This window comes from Miscanthus floridulus, chromosome 11, assembly GCF_019320115.1.
Source record: "Miscanthus floridulus cultivar M001 chromosome 11, ASM1932011v1, whole genome shotgun sequence".
Lineage (NCBI taxonomy): Eukaryota > Viridiplantae > Streptophyta > Magnoliopsida > Poales > Poaceae > Miscanthus > Miscanthus floridulus.
In genome coordinates, this window is record NC_089590.1 from 86,740,694 (window position 1) to 86,760,492 (window position 19,799).

At 43.4% G+C, this 19,799-nt stretch overlaps 1 protein-coding gene and 2 long non-coding RNA genes across 4 annotated transcripts; 2 read left to right on the plus strand and 1 right to left on the minus strand.

Moving 5' to 3' along the window:
• The first annotated feature begins 7,519 nt into the window (after positions 1-7,519).
• On the plus strand, positions 7,520-9,056 carry LOC136494708 (uncharacterized). Its single transcript, XR_010768659.1, has 4 exons — positions 7,520-8,016; positions 8,133-8,375; positions 8,486-8,584; positions 8,665-9,056. It is a non-coding gene; the product is annotated as an uncharacterized lncRNA (long non-coding RNA).
• A 5,790-nt stretch (positions 9,057-14,846) lies between these two features.
• On the plus strand, positions 14,847-18,132 carry LOC136493741 (uncharacterized). 2 transcript variants are annotated; one of them, XM_066489888.1, is made up of 6 exons: positions 14,847-14,977; positions 15,756-15,918; positions 16,002-16,646; positions 16,782-17,232; positions 17,361-17,442; positions 17,686-18,132. In XM_066489888.1, exons 1-6 carry the CDS (start codon positions 14,945-14,947, stop codon positions 17,899-17,901), a joined length of 1,590 nt encoding a protein of 529 aa, XP_066345985.1. In that variant the 5' UTR covers positions 14,847-14,944; the 3' UTR covers positions 17,902-18,132. The 2 variants fall into 2 exon arrangements, with proteins under 2 accessions (XP_066345985.1, XP_066345986.1); XM_066489889.1 differs by having other exon boundaries at positions 16,008-16,646.
• On the minus strand, positions 14,947-16,031 carry LOC136493742 (uncharacterized). The gene is made up of 3 exons (XR_010768426.1): positions 15,954-16,031; positions 15,737-15,852; positions 14,947-15,155 (listed from the first exon to the last, which is right to left on the minus strand). It is a non-coding gene; the product is annotated as an uncharacterized lncRNA (long non-coding RNA).
• Positions 18,133-19,799: the final 1,667 nt, after the last annotated feature.

Sequence of the window (19,799 nt, forward strand, 5' to 3'; positions counted from 1 at the left end):
ATAGTTTGGCTTTCAACTTTTGATCATATGGGCTATTACATGTTTTTTTTTGAAACTGGCTATTGCATGTTTTTATACACGTGTAAGTTGAAACTTTTAGCGATTGTTGTATCTTTTATTCAAATTTTTTATTCTATTAAAATATGGATCTTAGGTTCTAGATTCCACTCTTAGTTATTACAATAATATTAAATGTCATTTCAGCATGCCCACAAACACTCATGATATTGGATTTCGCTACATAGAAGTATATGTGTAGTAGTATTGTTTTGTTAAAATATAGAGTGCATAATACTTCAGCCAAAATGTAATAGGTGGGTAACTTAACTGCAAATTTAGAGGCTACTTTATGTATTTTTTATATTGATAGAGGTGGAAAGTTATAAAACATAATAAATTCAATAGCTATTATCCACAATTATCATCGCAATCTACCAAATTCAGCATGGATGTGTCCTGATAGAACAGATTTCTCGGGTGGGTCGTCGTTTACAATCGTTTCTCTCAGGCAACAACTAAAATCAATATTTTTTCCTCTTTTATTTTACTTTTTATTTGACTCACAACTATAGGAGATAGATCCTGTTTATTTCAACTTTTATTTGGTTTCTGCCAGCTAAAAGCTAGAAGCTGAAACAAATAGCTTAGCTTCTGAGTTATTTTTTTGAAGGTAAGCTTCCGAGTTATTTTGAAAATCTGGAAAGTTGCAATTTAAATTACTCCCTACAGCTCCATAATTCTATAGGGAGTAATTTAAATTGCAACTATACTGCTATACAGTTGAAGAATATGCCGACCAATTCATCAACTAACGAGGAAACATGTAACCTCAAACTCAGTGTACAAGTATGAATCAACATCGTGTAGAGAAGATCATTCAGTACTTTAAAAAAAATCAGGAATAAAGCATTCGGGCCTGCATCATCCACCCGTTAATTAATGATGATTAAAGCCGCTATACAATTCGCAGGGACTCGCCACGCACATCTAATTTTCTTTTTCCGCCGGTCATTGATCATTGCCTCATCGGTGTCTGCTCTTGTCGCAGGAGCGCAAAAAGTGTAGGCGTTGTTTGTTGTCAACGAAGATATTCCATGTGGAAAAGATGGCTTCTTCGAAACAACCTGCACGTTGTGACGTTCTGCCGTGCGACAGCGACCATTCAAAAGAGTAAAGACCCTCTGCAAAGCTCGATCTCCATACCCGAATTTTTTAATTTTTCAGCCATTTTTTTGAAAAATATTTACAAATAGACCTATGATGGTTTGGTCGTTTATGGACCTTGACCTCAGCGCCATGTCTTTTAGCGTCAAGGAAACCCGTGTGGCGTTGAGGTCTTAGCGAGGCGTCGGACGTGGCGGTGACCTAGCGCCGATGTGGACAAGGCCTCGACGCCGTAGATCTTGGCGTTTGAAATGAAACAAGTATAATTGTTCCGAAAAACATGCAGCAACACTATTGCGGTTTAGCTGGTTAGGACACGCGCGACTTAAGTCAAAGGCCTAGGTTTGAACCCAGCGCTGAATCTATTTTTGCTACATTTTTATAAAGAAAGCCTAGGGCACCATTTTCTGAGGAAGAACTGGATTTTGAGTTTACTGGGTTAGTCCAACCTAATCCTGCGCCGAAGAGATACACCAGCAAGGATACATTTTAGAGTTCAATTAGAGACAACGGCTAGAAACACAAGCTTCACCAAACTGTTCAGCTAACAGTTGCTTATTCTACTGCTTTCAGAAGCATGCTTCTTTGCTTCGTTTTGTTTGTATTTTTGTAGCTGGTCTTTGTCACGACCACCACAGAACGAAGCAGGTGCAAACCTTTTTGCTACCTATATACCTAAAAGGTGCAAGCTTTGTTCAGTTTCAATGTATGTATCCTTTTTACTTGTTATTTTTAAAAGACTTTTCTGAATGTGTGGTCACCAAAATGAGGCTACTCCGATCCTATGCTGTAAAGCCGAATTCCGATGCGACATTTGTGAAACTGAAAAGGATGCTTAGCTTAATTTACGTAGACCAACTGCAAGAGTGATGCCAGCAACGACGCTGGAATCCTAAGCGCGGATCACAATTGATTCATGCTACCCTTAAACAATTTATACGCTAGTTATCGTTTTTTTATATTATATATATATAAGGACCGCTTGTTATCGTTGATTGTCATATGCGATGCACAATAGCTAGAGCGTGCACCCGCCCATGTATTTTTCCCCATTTCAGTGCACCACGTAAGTTAACTCATCCTTTTTTTTTCTCAAAGTTGAAAATTTTCGAGTGTGTCGGCGGTGACACTCGAACTACATTGCCATGCCGCCCAGACTGCTTTGCTGGACCAAGACGGCAAGACCATGCTCTCAGATCAGCCTACCACGAAACATGCTCAACCAGCCGTTGCCGGCCATGACATGAGTCATGGCTGCTACTCCAATTTGGCAACTGCCAAACGCATGAGACGACATCCTCTGTGGTGCAACGGAAACAGAATCTCGAGAACCATGCAACGACCCTGCCAACGAATTCGATATTCGGATGTGTGTGCCAAGCGGCAACTATAGTATAACAGCATGGTAGAGTACTCGTACTTTGTATCAGGAGGCCAGATAGAATTGTACTAGACGACTTCTTCTATTCGCCCCTAGTTTCGTTGGCGCCATCATCCAAGTCAACTGGTCCGTGACGTACGCCGCGGCTGGTCACTTGTGCGCACGTACAAGCTGGATCGACCTGCCAGTTCATCCTATCCACCCAGTGACCCAGACACCACTACAAAAGATTATCGAAATGCCTCGCGTCCGATGGCGTCATTCGGAACTGCAGGAACGCAGAAATGTACGCATCACCGATCGAGCCCGAGCCCGTTGGTTGGCTGGCTGCTCACTCGGTCGTGCTACGCAAGATCGAGGAGAAAAATTCCTATTTGACATCAGAAAAAGTACAGTTTTCTTATTTAGCACTTCAAATCAAATTCTTCCCTATTTGTCCCTGTCTTAAGTTTTTCTTTCTTATTTGGCACTTCCGTTAATTCTATGAGGAAACACCGTTAAATCTCCTAGCGAGGCAATGGGAAAAGACTGAAATACCCTTTAAGCAAAGGGAACGGGCAGCCAGCACGGGCTCTGAGGCTGGGCGCGGCTAGGGCCAACGTGTCCAGGTCCGAGCCAGCAGGGCTGCTGCACTAGTATAGAAATGATTTTTTAGAGGCACCTCCCTTTTCTAAGGGAAGCGGTTGTCTTAGTACGCCATCACTAACCTTCGTGGGAGGCACTGTAGCTATACAACCGTTGCTAGAAATCAATTTTTAGAGGCGGTTTCATTAAGAAATCTGCCTCTAAAAATAAATTCAATTTCAGAGACGGTTCTGTTAAGAGAACCGCTTCTGAAAATGCTATTTTCAAGGACGGTTGTTTATGTCAACCGTCTCCAAAAATGAGTGATTTTCAGAGGCGGTTACTAAGTCAACCGTCCTTAAAAATAGTTGCTGCACAAATAAATTCATTTCTTTTTTAAATGAAGTCAGGGGAAGACAAACTTTATATCAAAATTGTAGAGCTCGACGAGATCTAAATCTTTGTAGATGATAAAATTTTTGTTTGAGATCATTTATGGTTCCAAATATATAAATTAAGTCTCAGATTTTGAATTTTGAATTTTTGAATTTTTCAAATGACCTTCGATGGAGAAATGTTCTATATCAAAGTTGTAGCGCTCGACGAGATTTAAAACTTTGTAGTTGAAAGTTTTCTCATTTAAGATTGTTTATGAGTTAAAATATTGATTACAAGATTCGTACATATTGGTACAAATGGACAGCATCGTAGAACTAGACACAAGTGATTGTGTGGTATAGTGGTAGGGGAGGGATCGCGCGAGGGAGATGGTATAGTGGTAGGGGAGGGATCGCGCGAGGGAGAGGTTGTGGGTCCGAATCCTAGGTGTCGGCACTTATATTCAAAACAAGTGAAAAATAAATCCTGTGACTTGTGCCGATCCTCAGCCTTTCGGGCTCCATTAGAAATATTTTTTTTCTTATTTTTATTAGACTCTAAATGATTATTAAAATATTTTGAACATTATTTTTAACGACTGTTGACTTAAGTCAGCCGCCTTCGAAAATCGATTTTCAGAGGCGGTTGTCTTAAGAGAACCGCCTCTGAAAATCACTTATTTTTATAATCGCTGGCATAGTAGCGGTTTTAAAACCGTCTCTAAGGATCACTTTTGACCGTCTCTATAAATGTTTTCTGTACTAGCGCTGTGGCTAAGCCCGGCACAGCCAAGGCTGTTGTGAAGCTGCTGTTAGCCTGTGCGTGCTAAAAGAAAGTAAGCGAGCCAGTTACTTGAAGATGCGTGTCCATACATTGTTGCCTTGATGGTTTGATCACACGAAGAAGAAGAGAAAAGTTAGCGTGTGTACATGAGCTAGTGGAGACGCGTGTGCAGGCTCACGTGTCGTCGTCAAGAATCAGAAAATAAATGAACAGCCTGTTCGGCTGGGGCTGAAAGAATCGTATACGATCGTGGAGTATTACTGTTGGCTGGTTTGGTGTGAGAGAAAAATACTGTTCTGGCTGGAAATTTATGATCGTTTATGACGAACATGCTGGAAGAAGCTAGCTATCATGCACGCGATAACTAAACTAAAAAATGTGCTCAGATAGTTATATTTTATTGTTATGTATAATGTACCTAAATGATTGATATTGAACTCAACATATTTAAAAGTAATTATAAGATTACGTTCCTTCCTTTATTTTATAGAAGCAATTGAAAAAGGAAAACATAACATTTGAAAGTAAAAACATCCAAATAAGATAGCAATAACCAGCATGTTAATAACTGGGAAGAAAAACGCCAGGGGTAAAATAGTCTTTTTCTCTAGCACTTAACACCGTTATAACTCCAAACTAACGGAAGTGTCAAATAGAAATGAAAAACTTAAGACGAGGACATATAGGAAAGAATTTGAGTTTGGATGCCAAATAAGAAAGTTGTACTTTTTCTAGTGTCAAATAGGAAATTTTCTCAAGATCGAGACCGAGCCCGTTGGCTGGCTGGCTGCTCACTCGGTCGTGCTACGCAAAAAAAATTCTTGTTCTATTGTTTATAAAAATATACCAAAAAGAGATTCAGCGTTGGGGTTCGAATCTAGGCCTTTAAGCTAAGTCGCGCACGTCCTAACCAATTGAACCGTAATTGTGTTGTTGCATGTTTCTCGGAACAATTATATACTTGTTTCATTTCAAACGTCAAGATCTCTAAGGTAACAACTCGGCGCCAAGATATACGGCGTCGAGGCCTTGTCCACGTCGATGCTAGATCACCGCCACGTCCGACGTCTCGCTAAGACCCATGGCGCCAAGACGTATTTCCTTGGCGCCAAAAGCCATGGCGCCGAGGTCAGGATCTATAAACGAAAATTAAACCAACAGGGGACTATTTGTGAATATTTTTCAAAAAAAAAAACTGAAAAATAAAAAATTCGGTCTCCAGACTGACTCCTGCACAAAATAGCCATCACCAGCTGACTGTGTGCACCTGAATTCTTAACAAAACATGCATGAGCTTCCTGGAGCAACAAGGTTCATGCAGCTGATGACAGAAGAAAAACGAAGATCACAAACTTAGGCCCACTTTGGATTGTTTCTGCAAAGCTCGCTCGTCAGCATGGACGTCTCTTCAAATTCCTCGGTGGGATCGTCTCTGCAATTGTTTTTGCAGCCAAGAGCTGTTGTTGCTGGGTCACTGCCTCACTGCATGCACGGTTAACTGTTTGTTTTCAGCCGTTAGGCAAGTGCATTGGTATGTTTTGATCGTTAGTAGTCTCATACAGTGCCACATAATTACGAGAGGACTTAAGGTAACAAGTATAATGGAATCTCTTTTAAGTTGTCTCGTGGTAATCCTAGAGTTCTTAATTTATGGATACAACAATGGAATGTTTGTGAGTTGCATGATAACAACTACTTGTACAATGAATGGTGTGTAAGTTGTCTCATAGTCATAAATTTTAGCTCATGAGGTGGTTGTTTCGTAAAACAACGACCTCTTTCTCTCTCACCTCTCTCTTTCCTCCACATCAGAAAAAAAATCCTACGTGATACTGCATAGGACGGACCATAAGCCTGTTGACGTATAGCAATGTACCTGCCCTTTGTCCCCTTTACTAAACTACTTATCTGGTGGGCGTGATTGCAACTTGTAAAGTCAGGACAAAACATGTTCCTGTGATCTTGTCCTGGAGCAGGAGTAGTTCTGAGACAGAATACTACTAGCTAGATGCTTCAACTATCACTCTGAGTGCATGTACAGACCACAAAGTGATCCTCACACTGGCCATGAGCGAGGAGCAGATGAATAAATTCCCAGATGAAAAGCTTGGGTAATTACTAGGTCAGGTGCCAATAAGACATTTCCTGCAAGTGTGCGTGCCTGTCCAGCAAGTAACGGAAGCAAGGATGTCGGCCAACAAAAAGAGGAGAACATATTTGATATTTCTGCTCTGTAGAGATAAACGAGCAACATGCTTCTACTACAAGCGGTTGTGGGTACCTTAGGATGGCCCCTGACAGTGACCTGAGTTAGAGAAAACATCATTTGTATCGCCACTTCACCAGCAAAGTCGCATGTTGCAATGCAGAGGGCAGAAAAAAATATATATTAACTCACCAAGTGGGCCTCCAACTCCAAGCGTGGAATCAGCTCACAAGCATCAGAAAAGTAGTGACCGGCATTATTGGTGGGCCTCCAAGTTTGACCGGTTGAGCCAATCCTTTTTATATTCTATAAAAAAGGCATTCGAGTGTGGACACTTCGGGAAGAAAATATAGGATACTTGCATGGGCCTTTGAAATCGGCTAAGCAGCTGATGGTACCATGGGCTGAATTTCAATCAATGGGTTATAATTTATAATAAAGGCAGAGTCCAAACGGGACAATGCCGAGAGTTGGCTGATGGATTATACCGGAGCTTTTTAACCGCATGGCCCTAGAAAAAAATACCTGGTCTGTTTTTTTTTTCGAACTTCCAATGGCCTCGAAACGAATTTATCGGCCTTCCGTTGTATCCGTTAGGCTGTACTGTTAGTTTTTTCACTGGATGACATGCGAAACGACCGAAATGCCCTTATGCTTTCTTACTTCGGGCATGTTTGGTTCCTGCATGGCCTCCTAAAATTCCTATCACATCGAATGTTTGGACACATGCATAGAATATTAAATATAGACTAATTATGAAATTAATTATACAACTTGTGACTAATTTACGAGACGAATCTTTTAAGTCTAATTAGTTCATGATACAACGTGGTGCTACAGTAAACATATGCTAATGACAGGTTAATTAGGCTTAAAAAATCGTATCGCAAATTAGCCTCCGTCTATGTAATTGGTTTTATAATTAATCTATATTTAATACTCTTTATTAACATCTAAATATTTGATGTGACCTGAATTTTAGGAGTTACTAGAGAAACAAACACCTCCTTCGTATCCTCCTTTCCGCCGCACCCGACCAGGATTGAGTGGGTTCGAGAAAAAAACGCCGCCGCCGCGTACCTAGGGGAGATGGCCGCCGCCGCCGGCCCTTCTACCACCGGATCCAGGGCCGGTCGGTCCCTCTCCCATTGTCGACCGGCGAGCTCCACATGGAGGAGGCGCCACCGCCCGACTGGTAGCGCGAGTGCGGTCAGGGCCGGTCCGGCGCGGCCAGCCCGACACCCCATTAGGCGGCCCCTCCCGCGTCCTGTCCGGAGCAGTCAGCCCTTCCAGCGGCAAGAGCCGGCGAGCCACCAGGCAGCCCCTCCCACGGCCAGTCTGCAGCGAGCGGCCCCTCCCGCACCCAGCCTTGCGCCGCTCCAGGTGACCCCTCCAGCAGGTTGAGGTCGCTCGGGTCGAGCACGAGCAAGGAGTCAGCAATGCGTTCACAAAAAAATTCCACTTCATTGATTTGGTCAAAGCATATCTTTCATATGCTCTTCTGCGAGCATCTGTCTCTTCATTACCGGTTGTTTTTCAGGTAAAAAAAAATGAAATTCATTCAGTTTTGGTTTTCATCATACTTGGTGTGACGGTACTTATCATTTCTGAAGAGTGAGCTATCATGCTAAGTTGACGATTCTTCTTTTATTACAGTATGCTTGCGGTATATTTTCAGTTCTGTTGCTCCGGTTTAGAGAGAGTTTGAAGGTAAAATTATTATTAAGAGGACTCGTGTTTGGAAATATTATTAAGAAGACTAGTATCTTTTTCCTTTATGGAATCTCAGGTGCATGCATAATGCATGAACAGAAACAGTTTGATCATTGGAGACATCTGGTCGATGTGTTTGTGAACTATGACTATGATCTTGAGGCACCAAATCTTTTTGAACGCACGGTAATCATATTTTTTTTTTCAAATACCCACAAAGCATAGCTTCTGAATTTCTTAGTCTTTTTTTTTCTTTGGCTTGTAACACATCTGATTGATAATATGTCTCCTACCAGGTTAGTGCACTCTAAAGAATAGCACAAGGATCTCAAATTGCTGATACTAACTCCATTGCGTCATCCAAAACAGTTTCTGTAAAAGGCTCCTCTCTCCAGGTTACTATGATTCAGGTTACTCGAGCCTCCTTTATAATTTCTTGTTTCTTGTTAGTTTGACATGAAGATTTTTATTGTAGTGCTTGGTGAGTATTCTGAAGTCATTCGCTGATTGGGAGCAACTTCGAAGTGATTCCTCAAAGCAAGGGAGCATTGTTGAATCTTGTGAAGATGATGCTTTAAGGAGCTTGGCAACTTCAAATCCTTCAATTTCGGCAACTGTAATGTTGGGATCAAATCAAATATTGAAGGATTCTGTAGTCCAATCGCTGAAAGAGTTGTCCGGGAAACCTGCTGAACAAATCTTTATAAACAGTGTAAAACTGCCAAGTGATTCAATTGTTGAATTCTTCACCGCCCTTTTGTGGCATTTTTGCTGAAGAGCTAAAACAAATACCTGCTCGTTCGTTGTATGTGAGACCAATGTATGTTTGAATTCACACTTTTGTGTGACCTTATTTATGTGAGACTGAAACTATGGTAGATTTGTGAATAATTTTTGTGTCAACCTATGGTTTTATGTATTTGTGAAAATTTTTATGCATTTGATAAGCTCACTTTATTGTAATATATTTTTGTACTTGATTATGTGTCCTATTATGCACTGTTATGTGTGAATTTATTTGCTTAATATTCCTCCAAATATACAACAGATAAATAAAACTCTACATTTTATTTTTTTCGCTAAGGGTAAAACGGTTATTTTACCCTTGACTTAACACCGTCAAGTGACAAAAAAACGGACGGAAGACCGAAGAAAAAAGAAAATTTCGTTTCGAGAACATACAAGTAAGTTCAAGAAAAAAAGAGCCATATAAGATGTATTTTTTGAGGACTATACATGTAAAAAGCTCGTTATACTGTTATACCTATTTATCAATTTATATCTCCTGACAACCTGCAGCGTCACTTCTCAGTAGCAGGATCACAATTCACAAGACGGGTTACCTTCAGCAATGCCACTGCAGCAGGAAATTTCATATAACAGTACAATTTACTGACGCCTCGTTTAGTTAGATCCCAAAGTCCAAAAAATTGCTACAGTACCTGTCACATCGAATGTTTGCGGTTCGTATATGGAGCATTAAATGTAGACGAAAAGAAAAAGTAATTGCACAGTTTGGTGGGAAATTGCGAGACGAACGTTTTAAGCCTAATTAGTCAATGTTTGGACACTATTTGCCAAATAAAAACGAATGTGCTACAGTAGTCCCAAATTCCAAATTTCGCGAACTAAACGAGGGCTGAACTACACGCAGATGACAGGTTACCTTCAGCAATGCCACTGCAGCAGGAAACTGTAGCCAGGTCAGCGGCGTGCACGATCATGCCTGACGAACCCATCCAATCCACTGCAGCGTAGGAGTAGTACCCCTACTCCTACAAACTTCATCGCCATCGATTCACCCTACGGAGTAGTACGTCAGGGAAAAAAAGAGCAAATCTACCTTTGCCGATCGCCATACCTCCTCTGAGAAAGGGCTGCGCTCGCCATCCTCCGACGCTGTAGCTTTTCGCCTTTCACCAGCTTTCCCAGGCACACAACACAGCACAGCTCCTCCACTCCACCTCTTCTTCTTCGTCCTCCTGACCTCCTGAAGATGCTCTCAGCTTTTCAGGGTTTACCCCTGCACGTCACTTTGTTATGCTGCTCACATGGGGAGGAGTCAGAAACTCAGAGCTAACAAAAATGGCCAGAAAGCCTTTCGTCGAAAGCAGCATGGGATCGGCAAATAATGCTGCATGGGGCATGCCGCAGTCCGCAGTCGTTTGATCCACAGGGGAAAGGTTCCATTTCCATTTTCCAATCCGTGGCTTATCCGAATTTACAGCAGCAGTAACAGCGGAGGCAGTGGAGCTGCTGCACTGCACATGCCAAGTTCACATGAATCACAGACACACCAGGGACACATGGAGCCCCCCCTCTCTGCCTCTCTGCCTCTGGTGAGCCTGTGACCTGTCGTTTGTGTGAGTGACTGGGTGGGTTGGATGCAATGCTGCCAATGCAAGAGCAAGGCATCATTTGGACAAGGAATCCAGCTTCCGGTGTTTCACTGCAATCAGCCATACTGTCCAAACGAAAACCCATGATTGGTGGATGCCTGGGCCCACACTGCCAGTGGCTGCCAAAGAAACATGATGGTTGGATCAAAACACTGTTGTGCTGTGTCCTGCAAACAAAAGATTCTTTCCGGGCAGCAGGCAATTACAATGCGATAACTACTGCTCACAGAGAGGGAATTCCTCAAACTGAGAGCCCCTCTTTGTCTGATTGTTCTAACGGTCTCTCTTGCCATCGGAATGCGCCCAAACTAGGCTCATACAGTGTGCTTACTAGTGGGCTGGGCACTATTTGCTGACAAAAGCGTGCCGCCCAACTTTCAATTCGCCTCGAGGACTCTGCTGCGCTCGAGACAGTCTTTCTCCCATGCCGTGGGTTTGTGCACCAAACAATCGTGCATGTTTGGTTATTCACGTCTGCATCGAATATTTAAACATATATATATAAAGTATTAAATATAGATTAATTACGAAACTAATTACACAACTAACGATTAATTTGCAAGACGAATCTTTTAAGCCTAATTAGTTCATTATTTGACAATATGGAGCTACAATAAACATGTGCTAATGACATATTAATTAGGCTTAAAAAAATTATCTAAAAAATTAGTCTCCATCTATATAATTGATTTTGTAATTAATCTATATTTAATATTTTTTATTAGTATCTAAATATTCAATACGACATAAATTTTAGGAGCCAAACACCCTCGTAGTGGCCCGTCCCAAGGTTAGGATTCGCTGTCACGGTGCGTTCATTCAGGAGTGTCATGAGCTAGCTGTTTCATTTGACGAACACAGCTGCTGCGTGCCTGCACTGGATTGGAGGACGACCCTGCCTCCTCCTCTGTCACTGAGACGAATGGGGACGAACAAGTTTGCTAGGTACTGTACTCCAAAACTGATATTTCTGCATGCAGAATCAGTCAGGGGTAGAGGCAAGCTGCAGGTCATCGACGTTAACAAACACCGTCATGTGTTCGGCTGGTCAGGTTCCAACTGCTTATTTTAGCTTATTTTAGCTTATTCTCTGTTACATAATACTATTGAATTATCCAAAATCAGCCTAAACCTGACCAGCCGAACGGAGACCGTTAGAACAATCAGACAACGACGCCTTCAGAACCTAGGACAGGACAAAAACGTCGGTTTGCAACAGATTGCTACTACAGTATGTGCTAATCATAAACATCAGTTTGCAATAGACTACAAAAAAAACATGGCATGGATTTGTTTGACCAACCATGAGATGACCACTGAACTAGTAGTACTAGGAGACATGAAAAATGCACATATGTGATTTGAACCAAAGTTTTGAGATCTGGACTCGTTGCATTAACTGAATGAACTAATCAAACATGTGAGAATGGATAGATGGACCAGGACCATAAAACACTCATCATCAAGGCACTTCTAAAGGCGTTGGGCTTGTTCGGCTGGTATTAAAGCCGGTTGAAGCTGTTTTGCTGTTAAAGAAAAATGCTATACATTCTAGTTCAGCCCCGTCATTGGTGATGCCCGGCCAAGGGCAAGCACGATTGGGCAGCAAGTTGGACCACAGTGTTTAAGGCCACTAGCGTTTGAAGCCAATAAATGGTCTGATGAGGGAGTGAGGCCACACACACGCAGTACGCATCACAAATCAAATACTAGACGAACTGATCAATTCAATGAGCTCGGCTAGGCTTTCGTACCCGGTAATAATACGTACAGTACGTACGAGTGCAGGCCTCATTCACTCACATGTCAATCTCCAGAGACTGACCAGAGAGGAAAACAGATCGCTCACATTTCCGAGGCCTAGTTTAGTTGCCGAAAATTTTGGCAAAACGACACTGTAGTATTTTCGTTGTTATTTAGTAATTAGTGTCCAATCATAGTCTAATTAGGCTTAAAAGATTCGTCTCGTGGATTTCGTCTAAACTGTATAATTAGTTTTATTTTTTATTTATATTTAATGCTTTATACATGCGTCTAAAGATTCGATGTGACGAAGAATCTTAAAAAATTTGACGTTTCGGAGGGAAAGTAAACCGGCCCCAAGTTTCGCTACCAGTCCAAGCGCGTGAACCTTGGCCAGCCAGTCATCACAAAATCCCAGTGTGGTCACCCAGTGTAACCGACGTGACACGGTGCATGCCAACTGCCAACGCAAGGAGAGGAAACTTTGGTCAAATCTTGCCAATGCCAGAGCGGGTAGAGGACAAATGTATATTCAATTTCATATACTAGGAGTATATTGTCAGTGGCTGGCTGGCACTGGCAGCATCCGCCGTCCGGAACCAGGTGCGTGAGCGCATGGTGACATGAGATGAGATGGGCCAGTGCGGTGAAAGTGAAAATGCCAAGACTGTATGGGGCAATAAAAATACAGGTCTGTTCGCTTGACCTTATCGGTATTTTCTTTACAATAAAACAGCTTCGGTGGGTTTATTAGCCGACTTTGTATCAGATGAACAGTCCCTCGGGCACGGGCACGGGCACGGGCACGGTCCCAGGGCCACGATCACGACGCTGACACAGAAAGATGTGGCGGTGCAGCAGCAGCCTCTTGTCCCCATCCCTCCGTGCTGTACTGTTGTAACGATTGGTGGACTGCTGGCGTGCTGCGTGCACGGTGCACCCTCCTAGTACCTAGGGACCTCTGTTTGACCACCATAGTTTATACGGAGTGCTAGTACACTGTACTTACAGTGGCAGAACAAACCGAAGAAATGGTCCCGTTCGTTTGGCTTATAAATTGTATTTTTTCAAACAACCAATATTACTTTTCTCTCGCATTAGCCATGGCTTATCAGTTGGGAGCTTTGGACGGTGGGGTGGTAAAGGTGCACACATCTCGAGGAAAGAGATTAGCTTTCTTAATCTCTGTTATTATGGTATGCTGGTATATTAGGCCATTCTGCACTGCACATTAGTATAGTACTACTCATATCCAGTGCATAAAGGAGGAGTCAGGATAACTTTGTGAAATAGTAAAAGGCTTGTGTGATTTTACTGATAAAGGCACCGTAAAGAGGATGAACACTCACTGATATAAGTACTAGAACAAAATGTTGGGCTGTTGGCAGGATAACAAAACGTTGTTTGTACGAATCCTAGTTCTAGGTGCACATCAGCACATGGATGAGTTTCTAGCGCATTACTCGTAGCCACCATTGCGTGTGGTCAGGTCATGTGACGAGACACTTGTATTAAAGCAGGGGCCGGTTTAAATCAAGGGACTAAAATTTTAGACATCATATTAGATGTCACGTGGGATATTTGGATACTAATAAAATAAATAAATTATAGAATTCGTCAGTAATCCGCGACACGAATTTATTAAGCATAACTAATCTATTATTAGCACATATATTAATGTACCATCACATTGTCAAATCATAAACTAATTAGGTTTAATAGATTCGTCTCGAAAATTAGTCGTAAATTATGTAATTAACTATTTTTAATCTATATTTAATACTTTATATGTCAAACATTTGATAGGATATAGAGTAAACTTTGAGAAAGGAACTAAACAGGACCTAGAAGTTTTTCTGGAAAAAAATTTCTCATGGACTCATGATCTTGGTCATGGTCATGGCTGGAGAAAAGCGAGAAACTGACTTGTGGACTCCTGTCTATACTCTATACTTGTCTAGTAGCAGTAGGCACTAGGCAGTCGTTTGACAGACTCGGTCACCACGAATGTTGCGGACTAATTTAGAGTATTAAATATAAATCAATTACATAAATATATGAATTTATTAAATTTAATTAGACTTATGTTTATTTTTCTAATTAGTATCGAAATATTCTATGCCACACCCTGTAGATTTTAGTCCTCGTGCAAACACATTGAGCGTGTGTTTAGTTTCAGGAAGTTGGAATTTGGGGCTACTGTAGCACTTTTGTTTTTATTTAGTAATTAGTGTTCAATCATGGACTAATTAGACTTAAAATATTTGTCTCGCAGTTTCTCACCAAACTGTACAATTAATTTTTTTTATCTATATTTAATGTTCCATATACAGACCATAAACATTCGATGTTTTAGAAATTTATGGTGGAGGGCGTGATGAATGGAGGGCTAAAAAACGCGAGACATGACATCGCGTTGTTAGATCTCAGCTATCCCAGTCCCTCTGCTGCTCTGGTCACTGGTCCAAAGACCTCTGGTGCCCGCTGCCCAGTGCTCTCCACTCTCCTTCTCCCTCCCCTCCTCTCTCTTCATTCTTCAGTCTTCAGTCTTCACCCTCCCTTTGTCGCTGGCCACTCGTCGCACCCTCCCCGGCAGGCGAGCAGCGAGGAAGAATGGAGTACGAGAGGATTCATCAGAAAGCCCAGGTATGCGCTCTACGCGAAGCCGCAAACCAGTGCAGTAGCTGGTTTGATCCGGCTAGTACTTTCACTTGCTGGCCACTCAATTTGCTTCGATGCCATTTCTTTCCGCCTGTTCTCCCCTCCTCGAGAATATGTTCCTGCGTGTTGGTATGGTCATCCGTTTCATTTTCAGGCCATTTTCCTGAAATTTATAGAATGCTGTAAGTGGGTAGACTTTTGAATGCCAATAGTTGAGTAGAATGTTTCTGGTTTAGAGAGCTTCCGGTCAATCTGCCTTCTCAATGGAGGCCAAACCCCCCACCCCCCAAATCCAACTGTCAATCTGCCTTCTCAATGGAGGCCAAACCCCCCAAATCCAACTCTGAATACACCCATATCCATGAGCAAAAGCATATTTCGGAGGCAGTGGATGCCTGGCTAGAATGCTTATTCTGCAGAATTTAGCGTTGGTACAGTGCATCCTAGTATTTTGCATGACATGAAATTTACGATGATTTAATTAATTTTGCAGCATTTTTAATAATTTTTTGACATCTTGTTCCAGGCTAACATATACCGTTCCACAGTTCCACTCAATTTCAGTATTGCCTCACATCTCGCAGTTCTTTTTTCACCTCGAAATACCTCAGTTCTTCAGAGTACTAGAATGCCCTTTGGCCTACACCCACATTGACGTATTTGCCCTTTTTTTTTTGTCTCTGCAAAAGTAACTACTTTGATTGTGAAATCATAAGCTGGGGCTTTCATGGAAAAAAGACTTACAGCTTTGAGGTTGCTGCAGCCTGGTGCTCTTTCCCCAACAAAGCTAAGGATGAAGATTATGGGAGCCCACAATCGAGTTAGAGTCATCACCAGCAACTCATCATCGCGGACGTCACCTGCAAAAAACATCGAGGCTTCACAAGCACAGAACAGGCTATTAGTGTGTGATGTTCTTGAAGAAGGTACAGACGAATTGGCCATTGATTGGATTAGTTACCTTTTTCCTGACTAAGTCAATAACTCATCGTTCTTGTTTCATAACAAGTTTCAGACAGTGCAGATGGCATCAAACACCCTTCGGCAGATAACAAAACTGAAGCCGTAGAAAAGGATTCAGCAGTGGACAGCAATAAAGTTCAGAACACTTCCAAGAGTTCGGTTCCTCAACCAGCAACAGGCAGCTCGAGCATGATACACCCAGTGAGACCGGTGGAAGAAGACAGTACAGAATGCGACAGTGGTCTTGACAATGCTAGCACTAGTAGCTTTGAGTTCCATGGAGTTGAGAAGATGGCGACGCAGAATCCAGCGATGGGGTATTTATCTAGACAGACCTCCATTTCCTCCAAGTGGAATGATGCAGAGAAATGGATCGTGAACCGGCAGAATGTTAACCAGAACATCACCAAGGGCACAGCGCAGAACCAGACAGTAAACCAGATGAACTCTGTTGCAGCCAGGGGCGCCATTGTGCCCAAAATTTCTGGTCGCCCTGTGCAGAAAATGAAGAGAGTGAACCCAGCTTTGTCTGCTCCGCGCAGCATATTAGAGAGGTTATCGTTTGCTTCGTATCAGCCTAAGTTGGTTAGGCATGCAGATATCTGTCCAGTTAGTAATGCTAGTGCTAACTCGGAGTGTCACAAGGCAACTGATACTGGTTCATCAATTGAAGTGAAACCCTGCAACGACGGTAACTTTTTCTTGGCCTATATTGGACATAAATGCACGTAACTGTATCATGAAGCAAGTATAGCATATTTAAAGTTAAAACCTTATCTGTTTTTGAAACTGACACTGATTTGAATGTGTGATTTGTTACGTGCAGCTATCCCAACAGTTCATTCGGTGTCTGTGAGAGATGTGGGCACAGAAATGACTCCAATTCCTAGCCAGGAACCTTCAAGAACTGGAACTCCACTTGGGTCAAGGACACCAACTCGAAGCCCTAATTGTTCGATACCGTCAACACCTGTAGGAGGGAGGTCAATAGCATCTCCTGGAGAAGATTGCACAGATGATGGTCCATATTTCAACAGAAAAGGTGGCACACATGCAAATGAATTGTCAGATACTGAAACGAGGCTTAAAACAAGGCAAGAAATTGCTGCTCTTGGTATACAGCTAGGAAAGATGAACATTGCTACATGGGCCAGCAAAGAAGAGCTTGAACTAGTCTCTGCAGCACCAAGCATTGCTGATTTGGAGCGCATGAAGAAGGAATATGCTGCTCGTGCTGCATCATATGAGGAGGCAGAAAATACCAAACATACAGCAAGGTATTATTTCTCTGAAATATTTGATCATTCTTGAAGGTTTCATCTGCTTTGACTTACAAAGAGAACAAAAAAGGTCATAAATATTAGTCTTGTTCATTTCATCATGTAATGGAGATTGTATTCCACAGATTCAAAAAAGAAGAGGTGAAGATTGAAGCTTGGGAGAGTCGTCAAAGAGCAAAAATTGAATCTGAAATGAGAAGAATAGAGGTACAGTTCCAGTTTATTGTTTATCCCCCAGTGTACTTGGCTCTCTTTTTCGAAAATGGACTGTACCTGACTTTCTCTGCCCAAAATCCTTATTCAAAATTTTAATGCAATAACCTTTCATATGATGTTTTGAATGCAATAATCTTTCATATGATGTTTTGAACGCAACAATATTGAATACTATGATATTTTGAATTTAATGATTTGGATGTGTTAGTAACATTGACAATCATTTTGCAACAGGAACATGCTGAGAGAATGAGAAGTGAGGCCATGGCAAAGATGGCCGAAAAGCTAGAGATGACACGGCGCATTGCTGAAGAGAAACGGGCTTCAGCTAATGCCAAAATGAACCAGCAAGCAGCAATAGCAGTTCAGAAGGCTGAAAAGATTAGGCAAACAGGGCGAGTTCCAGGATCAAGTATCCTTTGCTGCAGTGGCTGCTTCTGTGGACCTTAGTAGATCATAGTATTCGACAACTAGTATGTGTATGTTGGTTTGGGATATAGTGGTGGGAAATCTAAACTCCACCCTCCAGAAGTCAGCATTCCTTGATTTTAGCATGAAAGAAGGAATGTCTGAGGTATTCAGATGCAAACACATTCTTGTTTGTCATGTATGTAAATTATTCCAATGTTTTTAACTTGGTCAGTTTAGAAGGTTCCCAGCTGGTCCACAATGAAGGAGAAGTCCCGAACCTGAATGGATAGGAGAGTGGAGAGATGCTGAGCGGTTCAGTGCCGTAGAACCAGAATCCTGAGGCCGTGCCAGTGCCAGACTGCCGCGGGCCCGCGACCTCACGGCCCAGCGGCGGCGCAGCGCCGAGGCTTGGACGCCCGCGCCAGAGAGGTTGGCCTGTTGAAATAGTGCATCGATTACATCTATGGCCTATAAGATTAGAGAGAAAACACGGGTAGATCGACCGCCTCGGCCCCGCTGAGCTGCTCTGATCAGCCGGCGGCCAGGTACACACAGCCTCTCGTATAGTATAAATCAGCGAATCCGACTCCTCTTCCCTCTCCTCAGATATCGATTGCGTATCAACTTCGGAATCCGATTTGGTTTTTCCTCTATTGAATTCCTAATAATAGTGGGGGTTTGCATTAGCAGATCTATCCACGAGCACTCCAACCGCTAGGGATGTCTAAGCGTCGGGTGCATGACGGCGAACACCAAGGGGATGGCGGTGACAAGAAGAGGTCGCGGTCGCGGCCCGTGCGGCGGAAGCACCTCTATCTGTTGTTGGACGACTGGAGCAGAGGGTTCACGATCCACAGGATCGACGCAGACAGCTTCCACTCCGATTCCGGCGACCGGCAGGACGCCTCCCTCCCTGGGTCTCCGGCCCTGCGTATAGAGTCACCAGCCGGCACCGTGCCCCACGAGGGCACGTTCTTCGCCGCCCTGGGCAGCAAGATCTTCGTCTTCACGAACCAGCGTTGCGCCCTCGTCTAGGACACCAGGACAGACGGATTATCCGTCGGTCCACACGCCCCCGCTCAGACGCTACCATGCGACTCCGGCATCGCCGTGCCCGTCGGCGGGACGCTCTACGCCCTGTCGCACCGCTTCTCCGACAAGCAGAAGCAGCACTCCCTGGAGGCGATGTCGTGGGATCCCAATCCCAACGGACTGGACGAGCTGCTGCAGCGTCCGAAGACCGAGGGCTGGTCCTGGAAATCGCTCCCGGCACCACCACCGACGTTCAGCCACAACCAGTTCGTCACCTCCCACGCCGTGCACCCAGACGGCCGCACCATCTTCATGACCACCGCGTACAGGGAGAGCCCGGGCCTTCACGTGGGTACCTTCTCGTTCGACACCGAGAGCTGCGTGTGGAGGTGGCACGGGGAGTGGGCGTTGCCGTTCGTTGGCCAGGGCTACTTCGACGCCGACCTGGATCGGTGGGTTGGCCTTCATCGGGACGGGCACGTCTGTTCCTGCCGAGTTGCCTCCCGCAGCCGTAGCCTGACTCGAATAATGCAGCTGGATCACCTGAGTGCTTCCCTCACCTATATGGGCAGCAGCAGGTTCTGTCTTTATTGAGAGCGTGATACGAGATGGAGTGGATATGGAGTGCTCCTTGGTTGACCAGGACGCTTACTGGCTTCATGTCACCATGTTTGGCCTCAGGCACAATCAGAAGAGAGAGCTGCAAACCGCGCATCACCAGTCCAGACGCTCCTACTTAGTATCTAGGCATGAATATTCTTTTGCTCCTGAAGCATTCTGGATGTAGAAGCGGATTTGGTTTGTTGCAGCTTGCATCCTCTACATTTCGTCATTGTTTGGGTTGCGTGCATGCTGTGGGTTATCAGTGTGTCCTAGACTATAAGTTATTGGTCCTACAAGAGAGG